Genomic DNA, 24383 nt, shown 5'->3' on the forward strand with positions numbered 1-24383 from the left:
CGAGAGGCTGTACCTACACGCTAAGCCACTGCGATTTTACCGCAGTGCCAGTAGAAATTGAACTTGACATTTCAGTTTGTCTCGTGACGCTTCTGAACGAGGATGAGACTTGCCTCTGCGTGTCCTAAAACAAACACATATGTAAAAATTCACAGATTCCCACTTCCAGGCAACAACCCAGAATCCGATAACCCCGGTATGAACGTTGTCCGTTGATCAAGCTACATACTGTGTTACATGTCCTTATACGGGGCGACTACAGTCTATATATAGCGAGGTTTGCCTTGAGGACACTCGTGAAGAGCTTCAGTTTCATACAGGCGCCTTAGTTCCCAAAAGGCGCCCGACACCCTTGCTACATTTAAGCCAAGAGAGATAAGCGCTCGTTGACACTTTAAAAGCTCCCTATGAAGCCGGCCCAGCCAGTCGCATCTTCAAGCTGAACATTGACAAAGGTTAGACAGAGGTCAAAGCACCGCCCACCTCATATCATAAGGAGAGGGAGATTGTGTATAAGGCTACTCTCGCCACGAAATCTACATCGTGTTTTCTGCGCAACTGACATATGTACATAGGTTACTCGGTATAAACATAGGTCGGAAAAGGCATGGAGCGCGCCAATATACTATCGAAATAAATCACCCAGAAGTCCATAAAGAGCATGACAACACGCCTAACCCTACGATGAACTCGAAACAGCACTAGCCCCTCCCCGAGGAGTAGGCGTCCCAGGCGGCGAAAGCGAATGGGTACTAAACCCTCCAGGTATGGCTGGCACCTGGACATAATGGTACTGAGCCTGCCCTCCACCCTGCGCGCCATTGACTCCATTCACGCCTCCATTCCCTCCTCCCTGGCCCTGAGCTCCATTCACCCCCGAGCTGGTGACACTGCTAACCCCCGCGTTCGAGATCGTCGGACTGCTGTGCACGACGTAGATAGGCGGTGGCGGGGGTGGAGGCGGAGGGAATGCAAGAGGCTGGTAAGGACTATACCCTCCTGCATACCCAGCGCCACCTTTCTTCGAACTCTTCCTTCCACTATGCCCCCTCGGCCCTCTCGGACTCCTCTTCTGCATCGTCGGTTGGGGAGGAGGGGGAGGATAGTAAGGGTAGTACCCCTGAGCGTACGCTTGCGTGTAGCCTGGCGATGCCTCGCCTGCTGAGACGTTCACAACCGCCGGCGGGGTACCGTCTTGCGCATGTCCGTTGCCGAGAAACATGGGGTTCGGGGAACCGGGGATGGTGGCGAGCATCGTTCCCTGTCCTGCAGTTACTGGTGGACCGCCAGTCACACCGCCACCACCTTGCACCCCTCCCTGTACCCCAGGAACCACGGCCGGTGGAATAGCCGCATACCCGGGATAGGTATACGGGTACGTAGGATACGGGAATGGGTAAACAGCAGGCAAAATCGGGCTCGGACTCGTCCTTTCCCTCTCCCTCCTCCGCTCATCGTCCCTCTCATCATCATCGTCTTCAGTGATGGCCGATATCGCATGCTGCCTCCTCTTCTTGTGCCTCCTCTTCTTCCCGTGGTGCCTCCCGCTGGTGTACACCTTCTCGCCGTTGTAGTACCGCTTCAAATCCGAGGCACTCCCTCTCGAGCGGCGGTGCCTGGGCGTGCGCGGTGATGCGACCGACGCGCTGAAGTTCGTGCTCGTCCGGGGCGTTGCACTGATGGCGGACGCGGGTGTACCGTTGCTCAATAGGTCCAATTCCTTCTGACTGGAAGCCCGAGAAAGTCGACGGTACCACGAGTGCATAGGCTTCTTCACCCCGATCCCCCCTTTCCCTCCCTTCCCTTTCTTACTTCCAGTGTCGGAGCCAGGTCGATAGTCCACCGTAACCCGTCCACGAGCAACCCATGGAAGGTAATAGAGCGTCTTGAAGAACCTCTCTACGGGACTGAGGTCTTCAGTGAACGAAGGGTCATAGAACGACGTGGCCGTGGTCCGCGAGAAGAAGGTCGCGCGGGACGGTGAACCAGTATAGCGATTCATCCTGAGGTAGTCGCGTGAAGGAGGGAGGTGCTCAGTGTCTGGGCTTTGGACCTCCGAGATATCGTTATAGCCTCCGTTGGTTGTAGTCGGTATAGGAGGCGGTGGTGGAATCGTGGACGAGTTGGGGTGAGGTGTAGGGTCGATCCGGATCGATGGAGCACGGGCTGTAGAAACCCTCGAGTGTCTGTTCGATCTGGAAGGAATCCTCTGCATGATCGATCCCGCTGTTCCCCCTCCTGCACCTCCACCACTATCAATGACACTCGTATCCGCATTCGTCGTGGTTTCGCCATACATCATAACCGTCGTCCTCTCCCCGTTCAGATTCACACCCTGATCATACAGCCCCTGTTCCTGAGGATGGACGACTTGAGCGTACTGTGGCTGGACGGATTGGAAAAAGCGAGGCTGCGTTTGCGACTGAGATTGCGTGAGGTTGGAAATTGACTCGTCATTGTCGTGGGAGACGTCGTCCGAGGGAGGTGTGATCCTAAAGCTGGGTGTGGTGCGTCGAAGGGCTGCGCCAGATAGAAGAGAGTCCGGGAGGATGTCGTCGCGTTGGTCATACGGGGTTTGCGTCGACTGTTGGGGAACAGGCATGGGCACACCGTCACCAGGACCCATCCCAACCATGCTCCTCTCCATCCCATTAACACCCGCAGGCAATGGAGGAACTGGGGGGATGTATTGGCTGGATGGACCTGCAACTGGCGTTGGCGGATTGCTTTGATACTTCGGAAGTGTCGCCGTGACAGTCTCAGCCCCATCCTCCGTGCCGAACGTTCCCCTCCTACGGAACAACCTTCTTTTCTCCCCCGTCGCTCCATACCCCGCACTGCCCCCTCCTCCAACGAGTTTCTTTGGAAGCTTGCGCAAGCCCCGGACGAAACCGCCGACAAAGGACTTGTGCTGCTTGTTGGAATTGTTGGTATCGGAAAGAGGTGGAGGCGAGTGGGTGAGCATCCTACGAGGGAGGAACGCTCCCCGTCCATCGACGTTGCTACTTGGCCAGCCATACTGTGCGCCAGAGACGTTCGCGTCGATATTCATATATTCCTCCTCCTCGTCGAACTCGTCTTCGTCTTCTCGTGGGTCCGCATTGACGGTGTGCAGTGCCGAGAGTCGCTGGTTGAAAGCATTCTGGTGGTGCTGTGGTGGACCCTGGGGTGTAGGCAACGGCCTGGGAGGACGGGCGGGGGGCGACAACGAGCTGTCCACCACGCTTTCTTCTGGTGGTGGAGGCGGCGGCGGGTTTTGTTGGGTGTTCTGCACCCAGGAGCGCGTGCTGTTGGTCGCTGTAATAGGGTGGCTGTAACCCGAGGCACGCGTGAATGACCTCCTGATTGAGTCGAGGGGATTGGAAGGACCAGCGGCGTTGCTGGAGTAGGTCGACTCTTGTCGAGGTCGATAGGATATGTAGTCAGTCATTATCGGGTGTAGGAGTGGTTAAGGACAGGAAAGAAAGCGATAGAGTGGGAAGGAAACCGATGGAATGTGGCCCCAAAGACGGTTTTTGACCGAGCGTGGTTTCGTCACATTTTCATATAGAAGGACACACTACATAGCCTCTCTTTCCATCTAAAGGGGGCACGCGTCCCGGTGCCAAAGGTGCATGCAGAATGGAAAGGTCGTTGTTGGCCGACTCGAATCAAGTCGAGGCAAGGGTCGTGTGCTCGTCCATGGGTTCTACACGTGCTGCATCGCGTCTGCCTCGAGGCCTGCTCGTCGTCCCTTTGAAGATGAAACTCTAAAGGAAGATCTCGGCGGTACGGGATTGTCGAGATCATTCCCTCCCCTTCTTAGCCGAGTGTTGCGTGGCTTTGGGCCACGGTGGATCACAGCCTAATCACAGCGAGCCCCTGAGCAGACGCTGCTATCTTCGGAGCGAAATGACGAGGGTTCAAGGACTGAAATCAACGCATGTTAGTGGCCATGTTGCTTGTTCCTTTCAAGCACCGCTTCTTACCTTTGTTGCCATTATTTAAACACAGGCACTTGGCATTTCCTGGGGCCCTACGAACGGCCAGCGAAATTCGCTATCCGCACTCCCTGGACGCCGTCCACAACCCGCATGCAGGAATGGGTGGTACAAAAGTTCGTGGTCGTAGTACAAATTCATCTCCTTCAGCCTCGCAGTGGAAATAGGCATTCTCCAACCTGGCCAGGAGAATGATCAGGAGACCTGAGCTTGTTCAGACTGTATATCACCACGTTGGCGCAACCAGCAGAGCTCGCCAATCGTCTAGATTTGTCAACCTAATCATGAACAAGTCAGAAATCGAAATCCACGAGGTCGAAGCATGAAATAGCGAAATAGCTGAACTCACATTCCGCCATGCCTGTTGGCAGGTTTGTCTATGGAAATACATCTTACTTTTTCAGCGAAACAAAAAACGGCATTTTCTTTGCGTTTATGAGAAGGCGCCCGGCCAAGAACGTTTGGAGGATTGGCTGAAAACCAGCTGAAAACCAAAAGAACGAGCTGACTGGGCCGGTGCCGGCGCAGCATTCATCATCGGACATCGAATATTCCCACGGCGGACCTTTTATTCTTGGAGCTGAGATTGATTTCGATCTTTCTCCCCGCCGGCAATGCAATTGCAAGTTGCGATCCCTGATCTCTGCTTTCCACTTTAAACGGCTTAAAAGTGACTCTCCGGGTCCTTCAGTATGACTAGGACTCAAAAGAGCGCCGAAAGAATCGGCGGCTAAATCCTTGTTTCCGTCTGTGCTATTCTTGCCGCACAAGAACCCGGATTCTGTCGGATCGCAATCTTGACTCTCTCTCTCTCTGTCGACCTTCTCTGCTCCAACAACCCGTGTTCTCACCGATTCAAAGGAAGAACTCGTTTCGCTCGTCATGGGGTGTCCGTCTTGGGTTCTTCCGGACTGGACGGCCTGATTCCTTGGTCATGGGCGTTGAAATAACCGTTTCTGGAGCTTCAATCTGTCGTAAAGGGAACTTCTCGTCTGGATGGATGCACATGCTGGTTCCCTTGTGACCCATCGACAGAGGTTCATTCCACTGATATTCCTGGCTGCTTCTATCGGTGTGACCTCCTATTTGAAGAAGAACTTATAGTACAGGCGAGTCTATCCTCGTTTCACTTCCATAGCGTAGGAGACGACGAGGGATAATGCCAGATGTACGCGCTATTACTCCCTCGCAAATTCGACTTAAACTGATAATCTCACTAGTACAATGCGAGGGTTGCTTCCAACCCAGTGAGTTTCCAACTGTTGCGCGGCGCAGTCCGTCATTCGTTGAACAACTTGCCTATGTACTAGTATGTGGTTGGCTCCTTCGCCTGCATCGGAGGAGGACTCTTCGGCCTCGACATCTCTTCCATGTCGGGTGTCCTAAATGTGAGTGTTCCGTCGCAGTAGAGCCATGACGGTAATAATGACTGACGCTTATCACACAGAACCAACACTACCTACAAGCCTTCGGACACGTATGTCTTCCCTGACTATGATCGTACTGTGCGCATTGCCGACCATGTTCGCAGCCAGGACCCAGCGCCCAAGGAGCCATCGTAGCTTCCATGCCCGCCGGCTCCCTTTTAGGCGCCCTAACGGTCACACAACTCGCAGATCGAATCGGTCGAAAGAAGACCATCATCCTCGCTGGATTGATTTGGATCGTTGGCTCTGTCCTCCAATGCGCAGCGCAGAACCGGGCGATGCTCGTCGTTGGTCGAATTATCTCTGGTTTCTCGGTCGGGCTTTCCAGCGCCGTCGTTCCGATTTACCAATCTGAAATTACTTACCCTTCTATTCGAGGAAGGATGGTGTCTTTGCAACAATGGTGATGCCAAGTGACTTCTTTCCATTATTCTTAATCTGACGCTCTTGCAGGTCCATTACCTGGGGTATCCTTCTTCAGTACTTTGTCCAATTTGGATGCTCCTACATCGACGGAGTGGCGTCCTGGCGAATTCCTTGGGGCCTCCAGATGATCCCAGCAATGGTTCTCAGCGCTGGTATGACTATCTTCCCCGAAAGTCCACGTTGGCTATTCGACCATGGGAGGTAAATATACAACATCTTCCCCCAGTTCCACCAACCTGCAACACTAACATCACATGATAGGGAAGACGAAGCCCTCCAAGTTCTCGCCGATCTTCACGGCAATGGAGACAAAACCAACGAACTCGTCGTTCTCGAATACGAGGAAATCAAAGAGCAGGTCGAGTACGAGCGTACTCAAGGCGCCAAGTCCTACTTGGATCTGCTGAAACCCGGGAACCCACGTCGAGTCATGCTTGGATGCTCTCTTCAAATGTGGTCGCAGCTCACTGGAATGAACGTGATGATGTACTATATCATCTATGTGTTTGAGGGCGCTGGTTTGACTGGACGAAGGAGTAATCTTATCGCCGATGTGAGTGCTCCCTTCCTAATGGGCGAATCCAGAGAGAGAGCTGACTTTGTGGTAGTCCGTCCAATATGTTTTGAACGTGCTCATGACTGGTGGGTACTCGGCATCCAAGCTCTCTGTGAGGCGCTGGTACTGACTTTCTCCCAGTTCCCGCTATCATCTATATCGACAAATGGGGCCGTAGGCCCATGCTTCTCGCGGGAACCCTTTTCATGGGGTTCTTCCTCTATCTCGTCGGAGGTCTTCAAGGTCGCTTTGGTCATTGGGGCGATATCGAAGGGAAACGTGAGTTCCGCGTTCAATGCAGCATCATCCCAGAAACGCTCATCCAGCTGTTGCAGGGGTTTGGGTCATTACCGACAACCCGTCGGCAACCAAAGCCGTCGTTGTCTGCTCTTACCTGTTTGTTTGCAGCTTTGCTGTAACGATGGGACCCGTTTCGTGGACCTATCCGGCTGAAATTGTCAGTGCCCCTTTCTTATGTGGATCCGTTCAGCCGCTGACTCGTTCATATAGTATTCGCTCAAGATCAGAGGAAAGGCCGTGGCTCTCGCAACTGTAAGTAACCCTCCGTTTCTCTCCCAACTGGCATTCGCTGACGGCAGAAGTATAGGCTTCAAACTGGACGTTCAACACCGCCCTCGCGTTCGCAGTCCCACCGGGCCTCGACACCATCGCCTGGAAAACCTACTTCATCTTCGGAACTTTCAACTTTGCCTGCTTCATCCACGTCCTGTTTATGTTCCCAGAAACCGTCGGCCGCTCGTTGGAGGAGATCGAAGAGATCTTCGGGAAGGGACATGTCTTTACGGCGTGGAGGATTGGGAGGGATGTCGGGAGAGGGAAAGTCGCTGAGTTGTCGGCGCAACGAGCTCAGAGGAAGGAGGCGAAGGAGACCGAGGTAAGCTCGTTCGTGTGGATGTGCGATGGTTTATGGAATCGCTCATACCGTATATCTGTAGAATCAGGAGAAGGAAAAGGAAAAGGCGGGGTCGGTTGAAGAGAAGCACGAACATGAGGTTGCGTAAATAGGACGCGAACTCAAAATTATCAGGATTCTGCAGTGTCTCTCTCGGTTATAATCACTTGCCTCCAATAACCATATTTTCCTTCATTCATGCCGAATTGCTCAACGATAAAAGACTACGCAAGTGTCAAAAAAATGTTTTCTCTCTCTGTCTGGGAGTCGAACCCAGCTTTCGCGCGACCAGAAGTACTGACAGGCGCGTGTACTAACCGATATACTAACAGAGATTACATTCATGTTCGACCTGGTTACTATACACAATGAGTCCTTACAAAGGGGACGAAATATCCTAACTCGTTACCGATGCTACTACATCCTTTAAGTGATTCGGAGGGGGAATGGGTGGCGTGAATCGCTCTTGCAGCGGTAAACTTCGCAATCTCGAGGGCTTGTCGGCTGGGTTTGATCTTCCGGGGATCCACTCCGCAGTGAGTGCCAGATCATGCCGTTTGCAAAGACGGCGTATTCTGGCAAGGACGCGACGGCCGTTGATTGTCTGCGACTCGTTTGGAAGTGCCTTTCTCCATCTCAAGAGTTGGCCATTGACTCGGGCGACGGCGCTACGATTGTCGGAGTGTACCACGATCCTGGAATGGGGCCTCGCCAAGCCTGAGTCGATCATTGCCCATAGGCCGAGCTCTATTGCAAGTAGCTCTAGGATATTTGAATCGACGGCTCCGTTTGGGCTCTTTGGGAAATGGCGTCCATTCTGTTCAAGCGACCAGGAAAGGGTTCTTCCTTCGAAGGAGAACCCGATTCCCTTTGGAGAGGCGTCGCAGAAGAACTCCAAGTTCTTTGGTTGCGTCGGTATAGTTGAGTGCACGGCGTTCGTGAACACTGTCCGAATTTCTGGCCCAGTGAGTCCATCAACCTGTCGCCTTCAGCAAAGGATTCTCTCACCTCGTTTGTCTTGTACTCGGTTTATAAGTATGGCTGTTCCTTTCAGCACGGGAAGTCGGCTCGCAAGCAGAGAAAGTAGTGAATACGCCCTTGCGGTCATCATGGGAGGCAATTCTGGCGGCGCAAGGGTGACCTCCCCGATACTCAAGGCTTTATAACTCTTCAACTTTACACCGTGGAACAACCACGTCTACCGTAGTGAACCGCGCGTCATGTCGCATTGACAACCAAGACTCCAATATAACTTTGTCGCCACTAATTAGATCCTTAGAGATAAGCGTAAAACTCTTTCAGACAGGAAGGTTCCATTGATTTCCGTCGTCCGGGGTCCCAGTCGCGAGACCGAGGAGCATGACGTCACGCGTCGAGCCTGTTTAGGGGCGACGGCACCGGGCAAGTCGATCTCATACAAAGCCTGAGTGTGTGCGTTTATACTCTTCTAAAGGCTCAACCTGCCGCCATATCTCCCTGCCCATGCGCTTCTGACACTTTGCCAATGAGGACCACGGGGATCGCGGCCATTGAAGTGTTTCATCTAGCTCTTGGGGAGGCTTGTCCTGAAGGTCGAGGTTAAACGAACGGGTGAAAGAGCCATCGGGCTGAGGTCCGTTTAAGAAATAACTACAGAAAGTGGATTTTGTAGGCTCTGAAAGTACAGCTATGAGCAAATTCACAGCAACGCTACACCAGCCAAAAGTCCTGGTGCAACTCCCACCGCAAGCGCTACAAAGCCAAGGATCTTGCCCGATGCTCCGGAATCGTCGTCGTCGTCGTCGTTGCTCTTATCGTCGTCTTCGTCATCGTCATCGTCGTCTTCCCCTGCGCTGCTGGTAGCTCTGGGAATATCATACGTCTCGACATTCTCAATTGTATGCCATGCCGACTTTGGTCCACCATACGTGACGTCGTACAAAGTCGTAAGCGGCTGGTCAGGGACACTCTGGACGATCTTGTGAACGCAGGAGATGTTCCCGTCCTCCGCATCTGTGCAGTTCCTCTCGGAGACCCTGTACCCGCCGTCAGTCAGAGTCAGTGTCTCGATAGCGTATTCGTGCTGCGTCGCGTCCGCGCGGAAGGAATCTGCGAGGAATCAGGATTACGAAAAAAAAAACGGGGTTGGCGATGGGTACTAAGGGGAAGACCGGAAATCCTACATGTTACAGTCATTGGGTTATTAGGGTCCACCAGCGTTTCGGTCGTTGTAGGATCCCTAACCACCGCGTGGGTTACAAGACGCGAGAGGGCATCCAGCGTCGTCCACAGACACCGGCTCGACTCCCAAGAAAGTGCCTAAATTCTCGAGTACGGGGGTTTCTGTGGGTGCTGGAAGCGCAGGCTGGAACAGTGTGACGTCCTCCGCCTTGCTCAGAGTTGCTACGGCTCAGTGTCAGGGAGGCACTGGAAATCGATAGATTGGAAGATATAGCACTGACCGAGGAGTACGAGACCCAACAAGCTGGCGGTTGCGCGTCTATCCGTGGAGGTCGAAAGGTCTTTGGGTTTTAGGCTAGATTCAGAGTGAGAGACCTAACAATGCATAATTCTCAGTCCCACTGCTTTTTATACCTTTTTTCACAGAATTAATCCGACCGATCAAGCGCCCGGGGACGGGGGTACCATGCGTTGTGTTCCTCCTTCTGATATCTGCCGAGCATCCCGAGCATCTAGTGCCAAATATCAAGCCAATATCGGAGAATTATTTCTTGAGTCTCTCCGATGTAGGCTGGGCTTTAGAAAGGGAATCGCGTCGTCGATTCCGTGACGTCACGCGTGTAGCTGCACTGGCGGCACCTACCAGACAAAGTGCAGAGCGTAAGTCGGGGCGAGGGGATGTAAATTACCAAAAAGGGTTGTCAGCTGGATAGCGCTTCCGTGCTAGACGGGTTAACCACTGGGGGTGCGCGGTCGACAGGGGCTCAACCCAGGTTTATACATAGCCCCATAGCCTCCAACATACAGAATCACGACGCGTAATGTCTGTTGACGCTCTCTAGGCGGCAATTCTAATTCTATACCTAGAATACAAAGCAGGGCGAGTCACGTAGACCGATAATACATTGACGATGATGTGAATGATCGATTGTCGCCAGGGCGTGCCTTGCACGCACTGACTCGGTTACACAGCCTTTACGTCGAGCTTGACACGCCGCTCGACATACCTGGGACTGCCAGCGAGCATACATTTAGTATAAAATCTGTCGCAGGAGGTGAAAGACCTTTATCAAACAGTTCCACTATTCCCCACATCATCATCGCGCGCACCAGCGCCCCCAACTAAAACATGTCCACCTCGCCAGAAGACGACTTCGAGTTGGTGTATATTTCGGAGGGAGAGAACACGTCTTCCACCCATACAGCCAAAGTAGACGGATCATCACCAGCGTCCACTAACGACGACGAATCTCGTGCAACTCTCGAGTCCAAGCTTATCCAACAGGCAGCAACGCTCCGAACCGTCGAACCCAACTTCCTCAAGCTCAACAACGCGTTCCAAAAGACAGCAGACCGCCACAAACCATTCACCCACCTGCTTTTCCACGCAAAGCTTCCTCTCAAACCCGACACCACCCTCTTCGATTTCTTCCTCTCCCACATCCCAGCACGCCATCGAGCTCCACACCAATGCAAAGCGTGCCGTCGATTCATCAACAAGTACGGCAACTTGTGCTTTGTGAATGAGGAGGACGGGAGCGTCGTGCCTTTCCTCTGGCCACACGCAGTCACGGCGCTCGTCCCCACTTTATACCAGAACGCCGCGCGCGAGATCCGGAAGCTCTTCGAAAACGCCAAAGTGGAGTCTTCGGACTACCGGATTGCTACGAAAGGCCATCAGCGGTTGGGGAGGAAGAAGGTATCGACCAAGGACGCGTGGACACACCTCCACGTCGTCCTGACCGACTCTGTTGTCGATAAAGCGGCGACAAATGCGTTGACGCTCAACGCGAGTGTGTTGATGCTGCAGCGTATCCTCGCAGACAACTCCCTCGAGACCGTCAACCGCACCCTCCACTACCTGCAGTACAAGCTCCCATACGCCACGCCACATAAACCAGCCGTTGAATGGCTGCAACAGCTCATCGTCAAGCTTCGGGATATGCGACAGGCTGGAGCAATGGCGAGGCACAATATTCTCCACTTGTACGCGAGGAAGGCGTGGACGGGGTGCTTGTCCTCGCTTCGTGGGGGTGTGGTGGGTGAATTGCTGGGATGGGTGAAGGAAGGATACGTGATTTCGACTATCGAAGCTCGGTGGAACGCCTTAGCCAATCCTCATAGATATCTTCGACCAACTTCGGACCCCACTGTCAGCAACATTGACCAAGCTCAGAAGGTGTTTGAAGAACTTGGGTATACCAGGGAGGACTTGATGCGCTATTGGGTTTCGACCGACGAGATACCTGATTGCGCATTCTTATGGAAGGACGAGGGACTATGGGTTGCGAAGAGTGATCAAAACGCCGAGATCGAAGGGGAGGGCGACGAGGGAGAGGTATTCAAAGCGTTGAAGAAGACGATCGCCGGGGGGAAGATGGGTCATAACTGGGAATCCACGACAGCCGACGATACCGGGAAACGCAAGGTTGTCAACGCGTGGTACGATGAGGATGGCGAGCTCGTAGTGGACCTTGGTTCCCTTAGCCAAGAAGTCAAGTTGAAGAAGGAAGACGCAAAGGACGGGACGAGAGCCATCCAGATCCCATTCCGCCACTTTGCCCGTACCGTCTTGCCCAAGGCCGTCTCCCTCGAGATCTACCTGGAGGACTCGGAACGATTCGCTTTCTTCACACGAGGAGCTCCAGGATCCAAATCGCCATTCGTTTTCGATTCTGTGGATCCATCGAACACGATGTCCTGGTATTATTGGAAGGCTGCCACAGACGTGACGAAAGCCTCCCTGACTCCAGGATGGAATCGAGTCAACGGAATCACACTCTTTCCCCACATGTGGGACTACCTGACGCCTGGAGAAGCGCTCGATTGGGAGGCGCCCAATACCGCCACGGAAGCTCCCCATCCAACTGGTGACGTCGAGTTCTATCTCAGGGCCTCCCGATCTGTGAAGAAGTCGAAGGGAGGTCAGCCGCCTGCGGAGAAGAGAAAGTGGATTCACTCACGGCATGGAGCACGCTTTCTGTTCTGTATCGATGATGCTATGGAGAAGGAAAGGCGCGCGCTTTCGCTTTTCCCAACTGCGATGAAGGCGGCGTTCCATGGGGCGAGGAAGACGGTGGAGGCCTTTAGTAACTCTGAGAGCATTGTATGGCCGCATGAGAAGTCGGAAAGGAGGAAGCAAGTGGGAGGACTCGCGAGGCGGAAGGAGGACTGGCAAGATATCCTAGTTCGGGTTACGACGGAGGATGGTGAAACCGAGAAATACCAGATTACTGCGTTCGATTTTTATCCAACTTAGCTGTCGGGTCTTCGTCGGGTCGATGTGTACTGTGTTCGGCAGAGGGATTAATTTTATTTGGTTCGGTATCCCTGATTACACCGACAGTCCCAATGAACATCACTGTTACACCACGTCGCCACCCTCTGAGGCTGACGATGCACCCAGCACTGAAACGAGCAGTCGGACTCGAAGATTCCCTTTCACCCTCCAGGATGGCCACGCGTCTAGGCAACGCCGCTTCAAGCTTCAGCCTCAGACTTCTTCAGCGCGTCATTGATGAGATCCGTTTTACGCACCTTCGCTTATGCTCTTGGCGTCGAGTCATCACCCTTCGTTTGCCTGGATATGATTGGGATATAATCCAGTTCGAATTCAGGGTCGCTGGTCTGTAATAACATTCCGCTATAACACCGTCAAAGAAGGGCCAGGCCCGCAATGATTCCTGGCACCACTGCAAGTATAGTTAATCCAACCCCAATAATCCCAGACCGCGCCCCAGAATCCGCGAAAGTGGTCGGCCGCTCTCCAGTTGGTGTTGGGAGATTGTACTCTTCCACGTTGGTGACAGTGTACCATGGTTCCGTTCTCCCGGGTTGAGTAGTGAGAACGCTCGTAGACACCGGCTGACCAGAAACATGCTCGACCTCTCTCCGAATGCACGAGATGCTTCCGTCTTCGTCGTTTATACATTCAAGATCGTGGACCTTCGTGGGGCCGCCAGTCGTTGCTGGAAGCTGCGTCAAAAAGAATTGCCGGCGAGTCGCGTCGGCGAGGAAGGTGACTGGGTGGCGAGGGGGTCAATCATCATCCCATCATCAGTCGGCGAATTCGGGAGTGGGAGAACACGCACAGGTGTGTGTCGAGGGCTCAGCCGAAGGGCTGGTCCATACTTGAGAAACAACGTAGTGTGTCGCGCCCGAACCGTCTATAGAAATTGGCTCGATTCCTAAAATTGTTGGGCGGTTGTCGAGGGAGGGCTGTCCATTCGAGTCTGTCTCGGGAGCAGTCCAGCCTTGAAGCGTGATATTCTTCGCATGGGTTATGGAAGCTGCGAGTTTGTCAGTTTGGCGTGCGTGGACCTCGTGATGAGTCGAGAAGGAATTCGTACCAAAAATGAGAAATACGACCCAACTCGCCAACGATAATGGATGCATGCTGGTGTTATTGGCTTGGTGCGTCGGGGGCTGCGGGCGGGGGCATGAGGAAGGGGGACGGAAGCTGTAATAATGCCTAGCCCAAGGTGGCCTGTTTTTATATCAGATCGAAGGGATGACCCAAGAGATCAGGACCAAGTCATCAAGCGCGCGCCAAGTGTGGAAAATGCCGGTGCCAATCCGATGACGTCGTCGTATCGTCTGATTTGCTTCCTTGTCCCTGGCAACGTTGGACATGGGTCACGGTGGACATAGAGCTTATCTTAGCGTATTTGTAGCACCAGATGCATACTTGGACGTGTATAGAGGAAGTGTTTCGAGGTGTGAGGTGTCTGATTCGGGTAGGCGTCATTTTAGCCTTGCCTTGCATGTAAACTTTACAAACATTCCGGATTATCGATGGATTTATGATTCCCATAAGTATCAGCACTGTACCATGATGGCACCCAGGATACCCATTGCAGTGACCACTGTGGACCAAGAGAACGTTCGTCTGGCTTCCGAAACTGCCCCGTTATCGTTGACCGGGTCATTGCCTGACGCAGATGCTGTTGGGCGAGGCTCTCCCTGCTCAGAAGTCGGAACGTTAAAGAGCGGGCGCCGAGAAGTTCCAACTTCAACGAAAGTAAGCGAGGGGTTGCCATTTTCGTCTTCGACAACAGCGATGTGGTCACCACCCAGACCACCGGCAGGGCATCCGGTATCAAGGCCTCCGTTGTTGCATTGGCTGCCGAGGCCTCCTCCGTTGTCGTTACTTCCCAGTCCTCCCAAGCCACCGAGGTCCGGAACGTCCCCAACCGACTTTCTTTGCCTGGATCTAGTATGCAAGGAGTACAAAATGAATTTGAGGATCGTTGTAGATGGGATGAGAATTGGACTCACTCTAAGTGGCTGATGGAGCGAGCTTCGGATATCGTAGTGCTACCAAGCACCGAGATGATCATAAGCAGGCACAGAACCGAAGCAGCGATGTTCTTGGAGAATGAAGGATGGTACATGATACCAGATCAGCTCCTCAGACTTGCTGAATACGAGGTGGGTGAGGTGGATGACGCTAGGCGTTGGAGCTACCTGTAGCTCAGAGAAATTAGAAAGGAAGAAAAGAAAGTGGGGAAAACGAGTTCTGACCTCGATTCATTGCTTCGAGTATATATCAACATTGCTATAATCTCGGTCCAGTCCGTTGAAACTTGGATTTTATCAGATCGTCGTACAGGTGTTGACAGATACCACACAATCGCACCAGATTCAATGAACTGAGGAAGAGAACTCGTTTGCAAGTCCATCAGCGCCCAGATAGGTCTCCAAGGCGACCAGTTGTACTGTAGCATTGTCGCCAGAGACTATCTCGACCAAGTTTCGACTCGCAACGCAGCGTATCCCTGTGCTGTGTTCCTTCTTGTCTTTCGTGTTCAGCATAAGTACCTGGCGTTGATGATTTTTCACGGTTGAGGGCAGTCCTGCCCGTCCGTCTCGGCCTTACCTAGATAAGATAACGCGTTATCTCTAGCACTGCCACATCACAAGCTCGCGTGTGGCTAATTCTGGCTCTGGTTTCTTCCCAACCGATATGTTCTTCGACCTCAATATCGCAGTATGCGCGTCTACAGGAGCACCGTCGAAGAAGGGAAAAGAAAAACAGAGCGTTCAAACGTTCTCAAATGCCCAAATCGCAGCCCTTGAAGCAAAAATTGATATCCTCGTTCACTGTACGTTTTTTTCCCCTCAATTTCGTTTGAGGGAAACGGGAGTTCTGAATATACCAACAAGTAGGATATACCGTTATCGCCTTTTCGCAGACGGTTCACAAGAAAGTGGACTCGAAAACTCATTGTAATCCGCTAGACGGCCTGCTTTCTCAGTTGAAGCCGCGACCTGGTATCGTTTTTCTAAAACGACTGAACGTCGTCCTTGACGAGGATAGTGAAAAGGGATTTGGCTTGGTGCGTCTCGAAATACAGTTCCATCTAGGGCAAGAACTTAACTTTGATTAGATTAACGCGAATATACCCTTATTCAATTCATACGACTTGATCGCCTTGATTCCAACGACCCATGCGACACTTTCTGCGGCTTGTCTGACGCACAGCGCTCCGTCGCAGCTAACGGCGCACATAATCTCGCTCCCACTCACCCTCCCACGACTACCTTACCACCTCAAGCACACCCTGATTCGAACAGCCATCAAGAACGGCGCCGTATTCGAAATCAACTATGTCGGCGCGCTAGGGGGAAACGCGGACCCCGTGCTTGTCGAGGCCAATGCTGCGGAAAGTGGAGCAAGCGCGAAGAAGAACTGGTGGGCGGCTGCGAGAGAGGTGGTGAGGGTCACGAAGGGCAAAGGGATCATCGTTAGCAGTGGGTTGGTGGATGATGTGGATCTGCGTGCACCGCGAGATGTTGGCAATTTGTGAGTTGGGATCATCCTGATGATGATATATGAAGGCCATTTACCGAGATGACGCTAGGATTACTTTGCTCGGTTTGCCTCAAGACGCTGCCCACGATGCGTCAACGAGGACGCCGAAATCTTTGGTTATCCGTGCTCGTAAGTTGCCTCAGTTTCATTCCTCACACAATTAACGAGTCTGTCTTTACAGAAACTCGGAAAACGTATCGTGCGGTCCTATCCGAACCAACATTAGTAATTCCAGAAGGCTTTGTCGCGGATGGCATGGACGTAGAAGAGCCGGCCGACAACAGCTCTACAGTTCCCTCCAAACGTCCACGAGAAGTCGCCAGCTCGGAAAATGGCCAATTGCAGACCCAGGCTAAAGGTGGACAGGGCGAATCGGGTAGCAAAAAGAAGCGAAAGAAGGGGGATAAGTCCGGTATTGGTAATATCGCTGCCTGATGTTGTAGCGTCGTCGAAATGGATACAATTTCTGCCTGGTTCCTTCTATCGTCTCCTCGGCTCAATGGTACATGGTAGGCGGTAATAGCTGCCGCGTCAGCTTCTTGAATTCACAGGCCGCTACGATTGGACTCATCCTCTTAAACATTAGTAGATTCAACTCATGCCGATCGTCCTTTCTCCATCGGTGAGCCTTCAACTCAACTATATCAAGTCGAGTACTGATACGATGTGCGCAGGCTTCTATTTTCCGAGCCCATGAAAATGAAAGTACCTCGCCTGTCGGTCTATGGACCACACCTAATCCTTGATTTGGTCCATCGTCTAATCTCAGTGGCTCCTGCCGTTGGGCCAAGTGGATGGCGAATCCTTTCCCAGTCGGACGACACTAGTCTAACATCGCCTACAGCGCAGCCGCTGACGACCCTGCAATGTGGCCAAAGTCGGACGATTCCCGGGTTGGCCGTGATCATCGTCCATATCTGGCACTCCCTTCCTGCGAGGGTTATAAAGAGGACTACCTGGATTCCTTCCGAGCGAACTTCCGTCCATCATGACCCAAGCAACAACAACCGGAGGATACCTCTCCAACGGACTCTGGATCAAGACCCAGCCCTCGTTCTACACGCCTGCTCAAATTGCGCGGTACCTCGACTATGTCAAGTTCTCGTCCCCCGTTTCTCCTTCAGATATCGGCCGGTTCCAACCCTCGTTGGAAGCCCTGGAGGAGATTATGAGGTGTCATCTGTTGACGTTCCCTTGGGAGAATACTGCGATGCATTAGTGCGTGCGTCGTCCTGGACTTTGAATGTCGTTATGTAACGGGTTGTATTTTTCAGCACTGAGGACCATTCGATGGATGTGTCACCCGAAGGTTTATACTGCAGGTTCGTCGAGGAAGGGAAGGGGTCTTACTGTTTCGGGCATACTACAATCCTCCTTGGTATCCTGCGCGGCCTAGGATTCAGGTGAGCCACACCGTAACATACAGTATACTCCTGTACATATCCTAATTTATCCCGACTTACTGTAACTCCCATCCCAGAGTCTACGCAGGCGCAGCCAAAGTAAACCACCACCACCAAACAGCAGATAAACCACCCGTCTACGGCTTCCTCACACACGCCATCCTCTTCGTGCAGCCCATCCCAAACAGCAACGAAACGTTCATCGCTGATGTAGGATTTGGGTCTTTGAATTTCGCGAGGCCTGTTCCGCTACGCGAGGGTGCTGTTGTGCGGGGTGCGTTTGATGGAGAGTGGCAGAGGTTGGTTAGGGGTGTGAATCATGATTCTGCTGTGGGTACGTCGAACCACTGTAACTTTAAAAATTAAGTATAACGCGTAGCAAGCGGAGGTTAACCATGATAAATAGATGTATCAGAGAACGCAAATGACAGCCCTCACCGACGCTGGCATCTCGAAGTCATACGATATCCCCGAGGCGCAGTAGTGGACGAAACGAAAAAGTGGAAGCGGTTCTACTCGTTCACGGAGGAGGAGTTCTCCGTGGGTGATTATGAAGATGCTTCGTTCCTCGTTTCGCAGCGTCCTGGGAAGGGGATATTCTGGAATATGCTTCTCTGCGGGAAGGCGTTTGTTGACGACGACGATGATGACGACGATGGCGAGGAGGGCGATTCTAACTCAACTCCGAGTGCAAACTCGACGAATTATTACCGCCTGTTCTTGGTCAATGACGAGGTTAAGAGGTATGATAAGAAGGGGGTGCGCGTGGTTCGTGTGGTGCGTGGCGAGAGTGAGAGGCTGGACGTGTTGAGGGAGGTGTTTGGGGTGACTATTGCGCGGGAAGCGGTACGATATATGGAGGGAAGAGTGCCATATCTGGCGGAATGATCCCTTTTCTTAATAAACTTACCATCCAATTTCGTTTGTACGTATTTTTTCGTCTCTCTCATGGCGAGGGGTGCACCCTGGCAAGGCTCCCTTGCCATTTACTGTCTCTTTTACACAAAGGTTTTCCTTATTGTTATGACGAACAATAGCCACCGTTTATTGTTGTTATTCCTTCGACCAGTGGTCTCATCGACGGTCCTTTTCTGCAGATACCCCCCCCCCCCCGCTCCCTCCCTTCTACCGAAGGACCTGTTCTGGACAATGAAAACCCAATTCGTTTTGTTATTCCAGTCCGATAATCTAATTACCTTTCTCATCATGTAGAGCTTGATGCTTGCACCATTCAGGAATCAGCCCTTCATACTACACTTGCATCTGTCTCAGCTCGTCGACTCACGCCGTTTACAGATCTTAATTTTCTTACTCCCTGATCCCTGATTTCAAACCTCACAAAGTGGTCAGTTGGAGCGTGGCTCATGCAACCGTATTCCCGGATGAACCGCATCTGACTGTTGTGAAGATATGTATACAAATGTACTTCGTGCTTGCAACCTGCAACCTGGAGCCGTAGCGAAGCGGGGCATGTCTTGTTTTATTCAAGCATTTCAGGTATTCGGAGAACATTTTTTGGAACAACGAAATTTACTTGATGTCAGTCAATCTCACCACGCCTGAAAAGAATCCAGTGAACCAAAATCGAACTCTTAAGTCAGATACGCACGCACCTCCGAATTCCCTTCGTCCGCGAGTACCTTTTCCAGATGATGAATCAATTCAAACAAATCACCTCCTGCCACCAAAAGTTGACCTGATGAGAAGTTTGCCCTCAGTGGGTCGCCCACTTTGACCCCCCTGAACGCGTCTGGCTTCAACAAGATTTTCCAAGTCACTGACGAGTCGGATTGGGCATTGAGATGACACTCCAGAGCAAGATAGTCGCGAGTTTCAAAGACAGGAGCTGGGCCCCGGCGCTTCCAAGCGAGAGCTTCGAGTCGCCTGCTGTCCAGGATATCGTGATCGTATCTGCATCCTGCGCCGCGCGGACATCCGGCGGGCTTTTGTTGGTCGGTACACATACTCTGCTTCTTCTCGTATTGGACCTAACGAAGTTTCATGAGCCCAGGTCCGAAAGGAGTGTTTTGGGACCTACGTCTGGTGCGCCTTTGGATGTAATTCCCACTGCGAGTTCTGCCAATAACAGGGACTTGGGAAGATCCCGCCGTCTCCCAGCTACTTGGTTGCGGCCGTCGACCTTCACGTCCCAGCCTGAATCAGGGCTCTCATATGCACCGTATCTTTCGAAGCCATGTCCATATTCGAGGCTAACGACGCGCAGGCCTTCAGTGAGGCCTCTTCTTCCCTTCATTGTGTAGGATGCGACGTCAGGGAGGGTATGAGCCTGATAATCCCGAGCTGGCGCCCAACTCACCAACGCGATGACCCGTTTCAAATTGAATACCGTGTGGCTGTAGCGACATGTAAAATTACCCGATGTGTGCTCGCAAGAGCTCCAAGTGTCGTGGCGCATAGAGCCTCGTGATACCCCTGCATACACCCTCGTGTGCTTGATACAAGGAGTGCGCCCGGCATAGTCGTCGCTCACGGCGCTGGGTCGTGGAGGCATGAGGAGAGCTCGGGAGGATGATCGATGGTGATCAAAGGCGATAGAAGAGAGGTTTATTTAGATGAACTGGCTGTGTGTATACTGTACAGCCCTGGAAGCTTAGCGGGCCGCACCGGGAGAGCTTTGTGACGGAGGGAGGCATGCACGCTTGATAAGGTTCGTCGATTTGGACTTCTACTTCGAAGTATCCCACATGTCGCCAATAGTTTCTGGTATCGGATGAGTGTATCATTAGTATGTCCAAGGAGTAGCCTTCCTATGTCTGAATGGATGTGAATTCGCAGGGATGTCACTGAGAGTCAAGGCGAGAGCATAAAACATCCGAGAAAATTAAGCGCCCAGCCCCTATTTTGATCTAGCCAGCTCTTCAGCTCTGCGCGCTTGTACTTGACCAAAATAAGTGGAGACAGGATGTGCACTATGTATTTGAATGCGGGTATACAGACTACGCTAAGCCATAGTCTAAAATATAGCTTATTTTTATAGGTCGAAAAGGTGTCCATAATAGTCGGGTGAAAGAACGTCTGGTCACAGTAGTCCATATGGCTACGTAAAGGTTTTCGAACTGCGAACGGTATTAAATAAATACTATTAACTAGGAGTACCCTCCCAATGGCTTGCGTGCGATCAGACAGGTCGTACGAGAGCAGAGTTCCGAAGAGAACTCGCACGCCTAGCACGATCCGCGAATAGATGAGGAAACTCGTTGGGGAGGAAGAGCCCACTGCGCCTTTCGGCGAGAGTCATGCGTTTCTCGAGGATGGATGCGGCTTCGACACTGATGCTGAGTGGGCTTTCTTCCTTGGGATTTGAGCTGACGAATCCGAAGTCCCCTGTATCGGTGCCCTCTTGCACGGGGGTATCGCAGATGTGAACGCGACAGCCCTGAATGTTATGGGACATCGTCAGTTGGCGTATATGCGGGAGACGTTGAGGAGGTACCCACCCAGGTAGTATTGGCGTCAACGGGACTTGGCCTGATAACTTGGGAAACTCGAGCCGATGGAAGGTACTTCACAGACGGAAGCCTCGCCAATCTCGGGCTCAAAGGGAGAGGAGAGATACAATTAGGAGGTGAAGGTTGCGAATATTCCGACTCCTTGCTAACGACATCTTCGTCGTCAACTTGGGGCACCTCCAACAGCTCGTTGGGCGTGGAGTCGAGGACCTGGCTATCTCGGGGTGAAGGAGTCTGCATGGCCGCCGACCGGCCTCCGACTTGATCGAATTCGATGACGATGTGTTTCCCATTCTCGACAATGTCCATCTTGGTGGCGCTGAAAGAGCTGTCTGCGTCCTCGACGTACGCTGTGTTGCGCCTACTGCTGTCGCGCTTCTCGGACCAGATCATAGAGCGAGTGGGGCTGGGAAGAGGAGTCGGATCGAGCGAGGTAATGGGAGACCAGAGAACCTTTTCTGTCGCGGAAGACTGGAATCGCAAAGGGAAAGGCCGAGTTTTCCTCACGAGGAACTGAAACAATGTCAGTTGTAAGACTGGGTAACGAAAAGGGCGGACACATAGAACGTACACAGAATCCGATGGACAAGATGATGAAGGCGGCCACTGAGAAAGCGACAGCAATAATGGTTCCCGTTCCCCATCCTCTGGTAGTGGAGATTTTGAGCAAGGTAGCATGTGAGACGTGGGCCTGGGACTTACATGCTAGAGGGGGACGAAGAGGCCTCGATAACTCTTCCATCGGGAAGGCTACCAAGAACTGAACCGCCTGTTCCTAAATCCCTCCTTGGAAGATACATGTCGTCGACAGCTCGGTTTTAGTGGGAGAAATGCGGGTAAAAGTGACGGTAAGGAGCGTGGTGGTGTAATGAATGGCGGGGTAGTCTATCCAGACGCTTGCTAAGGATGAGCTACGTCGAAGAAGGAGAGTCGGATAGGAGTGATCGAAAGGAAGAAGAAAGGACAGACGAGCTAGAAGTGAGGTAGGATGGACTAGACGAGAACGAGAGTGAGATGGTAGTGGATGAAGGAAGAGAAGGGATGAACCGGAGCTACATGCATGGCATAGTTTTTTTTACCTGCATAGCTGAATGAGCGTTAGTCCGGCATGAGCTATGTCAGGCTGGTATGTACGGGAGCGTGATTTATGCATCCGTCTTGAATATAACAAAATGAACATCTCAGGGAGCCTCAGATACGAAGATCACGGCGTCAAGTATGTGCCTTGAGTCCGCTGGTGAACAACTGCTTCTTCCAAGAGACTCTCGGATAACTAACTTGGTGGAAGATCGTTGTTTTTCAAGGTCTCCGAGTCGGGTTCATCCTATATCTACTATCGTTCAACTTTCAACTTGAAGTTGTGATATTCCACTCGCTTTTTGTCGTTTTGAAATATCTCCCAAGTTCATCTTTGTGCTCTGGAAGATCATAGCCTCGCTTTATCCAACTCCCGTAGGTGAAGTTGTTGGTGTTTGCACCAAGCCCCTATCGTGACGCGCGCCCAGTCGACGGGACCGAGCCGTGGGTACATACCACGACGATGACTGTGCGAGCCCTTCACGTAAAGTGGGGCGCCACGGTTCTACCTAGTTGAGACACCTCGAGCTTTCACCATCCGGTCACAATGAAGGTACTACCCCAAAGTTTTCGTTCATTAACGCGGCGTTTCTCTCATCGACGAGCGTTCTCGACCAAGATTGCAATAGCAGGCTGTTGTCACGGTCATCTCGACGAGACGTACGACCAGGTTGCGGCGGCAGAGGCCCGAGACGGTCGACCAGTCGACCTCCTCATCATATCTGGCGACTTTCAGGCAATCAGAAATGCCAGGGACTTGGCGTGCATGTCTGCTCCTCGCAAGTATCGCAAACTTGGAGACTTTTACAGGTTCGCAGCCCCGGAACTTGTCTGACTCGGTCGTTTCTGACACTCCTGCTCTTACATAGGTATTATACAGGCCAGAAACGCGCTCCCGTTTTGACCCTGGTCGTAGGAGGGAATCACGAAGCATCAAACCATTTCTGGGAGCTGTAAGTCGCCTTTGTTTATCGCTCGCAGCGATAATCTCATCCTTTCAAGGTACCATGGAGGCTGGCTAGCGCCAAACATCTACCACATGGGGAACGTTGGATGCGTGCAGGTTAATGGACTTCGCGTTCTTGGTCTCTCAGGTATTTTCAATGCTGGGGACTACAAGTTAGGTGAGCATCTCGATGTCCCCAGGTTACAAAACTACAATCAAGACTTGGACTTCAAGGCCATTTTGAGCGCTTACCATACGACGGGGCGACGCTGAGAAGTATCTACCACGTCAAGATGTTTGACGCATTTCGAGCCTCATTGGTACGGGACAATAGGACCTTCAGCTATATCTCAGCTGACAATATATTGCAGCTTTCCCCGGATCTCCCCATCGTCGTCTCCCACGACTGGCCTCAGAATATCGCTCATTACGGGGATCTGCAGACCTTGCTCAAGAGCAAGCCAGGTCTAAAAGCAGACATCGACTCGGGGAAACTGGGATCTCCTCCGTTCATGTACTTAATAAAGTCCCATCGCCCACGGTGGTGGTTTGCCGCACATCATCATGTCCTCTTCGAGGCGACGGTGCCCCACGATGAAGGTTTGTTGACATCCCTCAATGGGGACAATTGCTGACCTTAGTTCGCCTAGTAGGAACCCAGACACGGTTTCTTGCCCTCGATAAATGTATACCCAAATGCCACTATCTCGAGGTTAGCCACCTATTCACTTGAAGTGCTTTAACTTTCTACTAATACCTTTGCAGGTGATGGAAGTTGATACTCCTCAACCCACTACGCCATCTGGGACACCCACCCTCGCGTTCGATCCTGAATGGCTTGCCATAACGCGCGCTCTCCACCCATGGTTCTCGTCGACAATGACTCAACAGGAGCTCCCGTCTGTTGCAGACGCCCGGGCACTCGTGGCCAAAGAGCTTGAATGGGTAGAGAACCACATCCAAAAATCGTCAGACGGGTGTATACGTGTTGAGGACTGGCAGGAATTCGCCCCTGTTGCTCCTGGTCATGATCCCGATAACGAAACGAGTTCCAGCAATGAACAGCGTGGGTACCATCTGCTCCATGGATAGGGGTCTCGTTCTGACGACTGAATCCTCAGCGCCGCATTATCTTAATCCTCAAACCACTGCGTTTTGCAAGATGCTCGGGATCGAAGATAAGGTGAACACTTAGAGACACATCATTCTTC

At 52.3% G+C, this 24383-nt stretch overlaps 11 protein-coding genes and 1 non-coding gene across 12 annotated transcripts; 5 read left to right on the forward strand and 7 right to left on the reverse strand.

Annotated features, from left to right (window-relative positions):
* Positions 1–679: 679 nt before the first annotated feature.
* On the reverse strand, positions 680–3430 carry CC1G_07795 (hypothetical protein; the record flags this gene model as incomplete). Its single annotated transcript, XM_001835200.1, has 1 exon — positions 680–3430. One exon carries the CDS (start codon positions 3428–3430, stop codon positions 680–682), a length of 2751 nt encoding a protein of 916 aa, XP_001835252.1.
* Positions 3431–5139: 1709 nt separating this feature from the next.
* CC1G_07797 (glucose transporter) lies at positions 5140–7411 on the forward strand (the record flags this gene model as incomplete). Its single annotated transcript, XM_001835202.1, has 13 exons — positions 5140–5148; positions 5201–5227; positions 5291–5368; positions 5428–5457; positions 5512–5810; positions 5861–6034; positions 6095–6386; positions 6442–6475; positions 6531–6668; positions 6725–6846; positions 6900–6941; positions 6997–7284; positions 7346–7411. 13 exons carry the CDS (start codon positions 5140–5142, stop codon positions 7409–7411), a joined length of 1599 nt encoding a protein of 532 aa, XP_001835254.1.
* A 143-nt stretch (positions 7412–7554) lies between these two features.
* Positions 7555–7637, reverse strand: CC1G_20210. The gene has a single exon. It is a non-coding gene; the product is annotated as a tRNA-Asp (tRNA).
* A 1343-nt stretch (positions 7638–8980) lies between these two features.
* Positions 8981–9974, reverse strand: CC1G_07798 (hypothetical protein; the record flags this gene model as incomplete). Its single annotated transcript, XM_001835203.2, has 5 exons — positions 8981–9390; positions 9441–9520; positions 9576–9684; positions 9744–9817; positions 9928–9974. 5 exons carry the CDS (start codon positions 9972–9974, stop codon positions 8981–8983), a joined length of 720 nt encoding a protein of 239 aa, XP_001835255.2.
* A 617-nt stretch (positions 9975–10591) lies between these two features.
* Positions 10592–12721, forward strand: CC1G_07799 (hypothetical protein; the record flags this gene model as incomplete). The annotated part of the gene is made up of 1 exon (XM_001835204.1): positions 10592–12721. One exon carries the CDS (start codon positions 10592–10594, stop codon positions 12719–12721), a length of 2130 nt encoding a protein of 709 aa, XP_001835256.1.
* A 395-nt stretch (positions 12722–13116) lies between these two features.
* On the reverse strand, positions 13117–13857 carry CC1G_07800 (hypothetical protein; the record flags this gene model as incomplete). Its single annotated transcript, XM_001835205.1, has 2 exons — positions 13117–13484; positions 13554–13857. The coding sequence occupies 2 exons, from the start codon at positions 13855–13857 to the stop codon at positions 13117–13119; spliced, it is 672 nt and encodes a 223-aa protein (XP_001835257.1).
* Positions 13858–14280: 423 nt separating this feature from the next.
* CC1G_07801 (hypothetical protein) lies at positions 14281–14855 on the reverse strand (the record flags this gene model as incomplete). The annotated part of the gene is made up of 2 exons (XM_001835206.1): positions 14281–14674; positions 14740–14855. The coding sequence occupies 2 exons, from the start codon at positions 14853–14855 to the stop codon at positions 14281–14283; spliced, it is 510 nt and encodes a 169-aa protein (XP_001835258.1).
* Positions 14856–15427: 572 nt separating this feature from the next.
* Positions 15428–16711, forward strand: CC1G_07802 (hypothetical protein; the record flags this gene model as incomplete). The annotated part of the gene is made up of 5 exons (XM_001835207.2): positions 15428–15566; positions 15628–15800; positions 15852–16267; positions 16326–16405; positions 16458–16711. The coding sequence occupies 5 exons, from the start codon at positions 15428–15430 to the stop codon at positions 16709–16711; spliced, it is 1062 nt and encodes a 353-aa protein (XP_001835259.2).
* A 553-nt stretch (positions 16712–17264) lies between these two features.
* Positions 17265–18567, forward strand: CC1G_07803 (hypothetical protein; the record flags this gene model as incomplete). The annotated part of the gene is made up of 4 exons (XM_001835208.2): positions 17265–17494; positions 17551–17679; positions 17757–18013; positions 18095–18567. 4 exons carry the CDS (start codon positions 17265–17267, stop codon positions 18565–18567), a joined length of 1089 nt encoding a protein of 362 aa, XP_001835260.2.
* A 662-nt stretch (positions 18568–19229) lies between these two features.
* On the reverse strand, positions 19230–19933 carry CC1G_07804 (hypothetical protein; the record flags this gene model as incomplete). The annotated part of the gene is made up of 3 exons (XM_001835209.1): positions 19230–19238; positions 19293–19667; positions 19718–19933. The coding sequence occupies 3 exons, from the start codon at positions 19931–19933 to the stop codon at positions 19230–19232; spliced, it is 600 nt and encodes a 199-aa protein (XP_001835261.1).
* An 885-nt stretch (positions 19934–20818) lies between these two features.
* On the reverse strand, positions 20819–21949 carry CC1G_07805 (hypothetical protein; the record flags this gene model as incomplete). Its single annotated transcript, XM_001835210.1, has 4 exons — positions 20819–21076; positions 21138–21662; positions 21721–21796; positions 21852–21949. 4 exons carry the CDS (start codon positions 21947–21949, stop codon positions 20819–20821), a joined length of 957 nt encoding a protein of 318 aa, XP_001835262.1.
* An 826-nt stretch (positions 21950–22775) lies between these two features.
* Positions 22776–24367, forward strand: CC1G_07806 (lariat debranching enzyme; the record flags this gene model as incomplete). Its single annotated transcript, XM_001835211.2, has 8 exons — positions 22776–23036; positions 23096–23179; positions 23229–23350; positions 23407–23492; positions 23544–23772; positions 23823–23884; positions 23938–24238; positions 24294–24367. Exons 1-8 carry the CDS (start codon positions 22993–22995, stop codon positions 24365–24367), a joined length of 1002 nt encoding a protein of 333 aa, XP_001835263.2. The 5' UTR covers positions 22776–22992.
* Positions 24368–24383: the final 16 nt, after the last annotated feature.

Source organism: Coprinopsis cinerea (assembly GCF_000182895.1).
Source record: "Coprinopsis cinerea okayama7#130 chromosome 12 map unlocalized cont3.12, whole genome shotgun sequence".
NCBI classification, from domain to species: Eukaryota; Fungi; Basidiomycota; class Agaricomycetes; order Agaricales; family Psathyrellaceae; genus Coprinopsis; species Coprinopsis cinerea.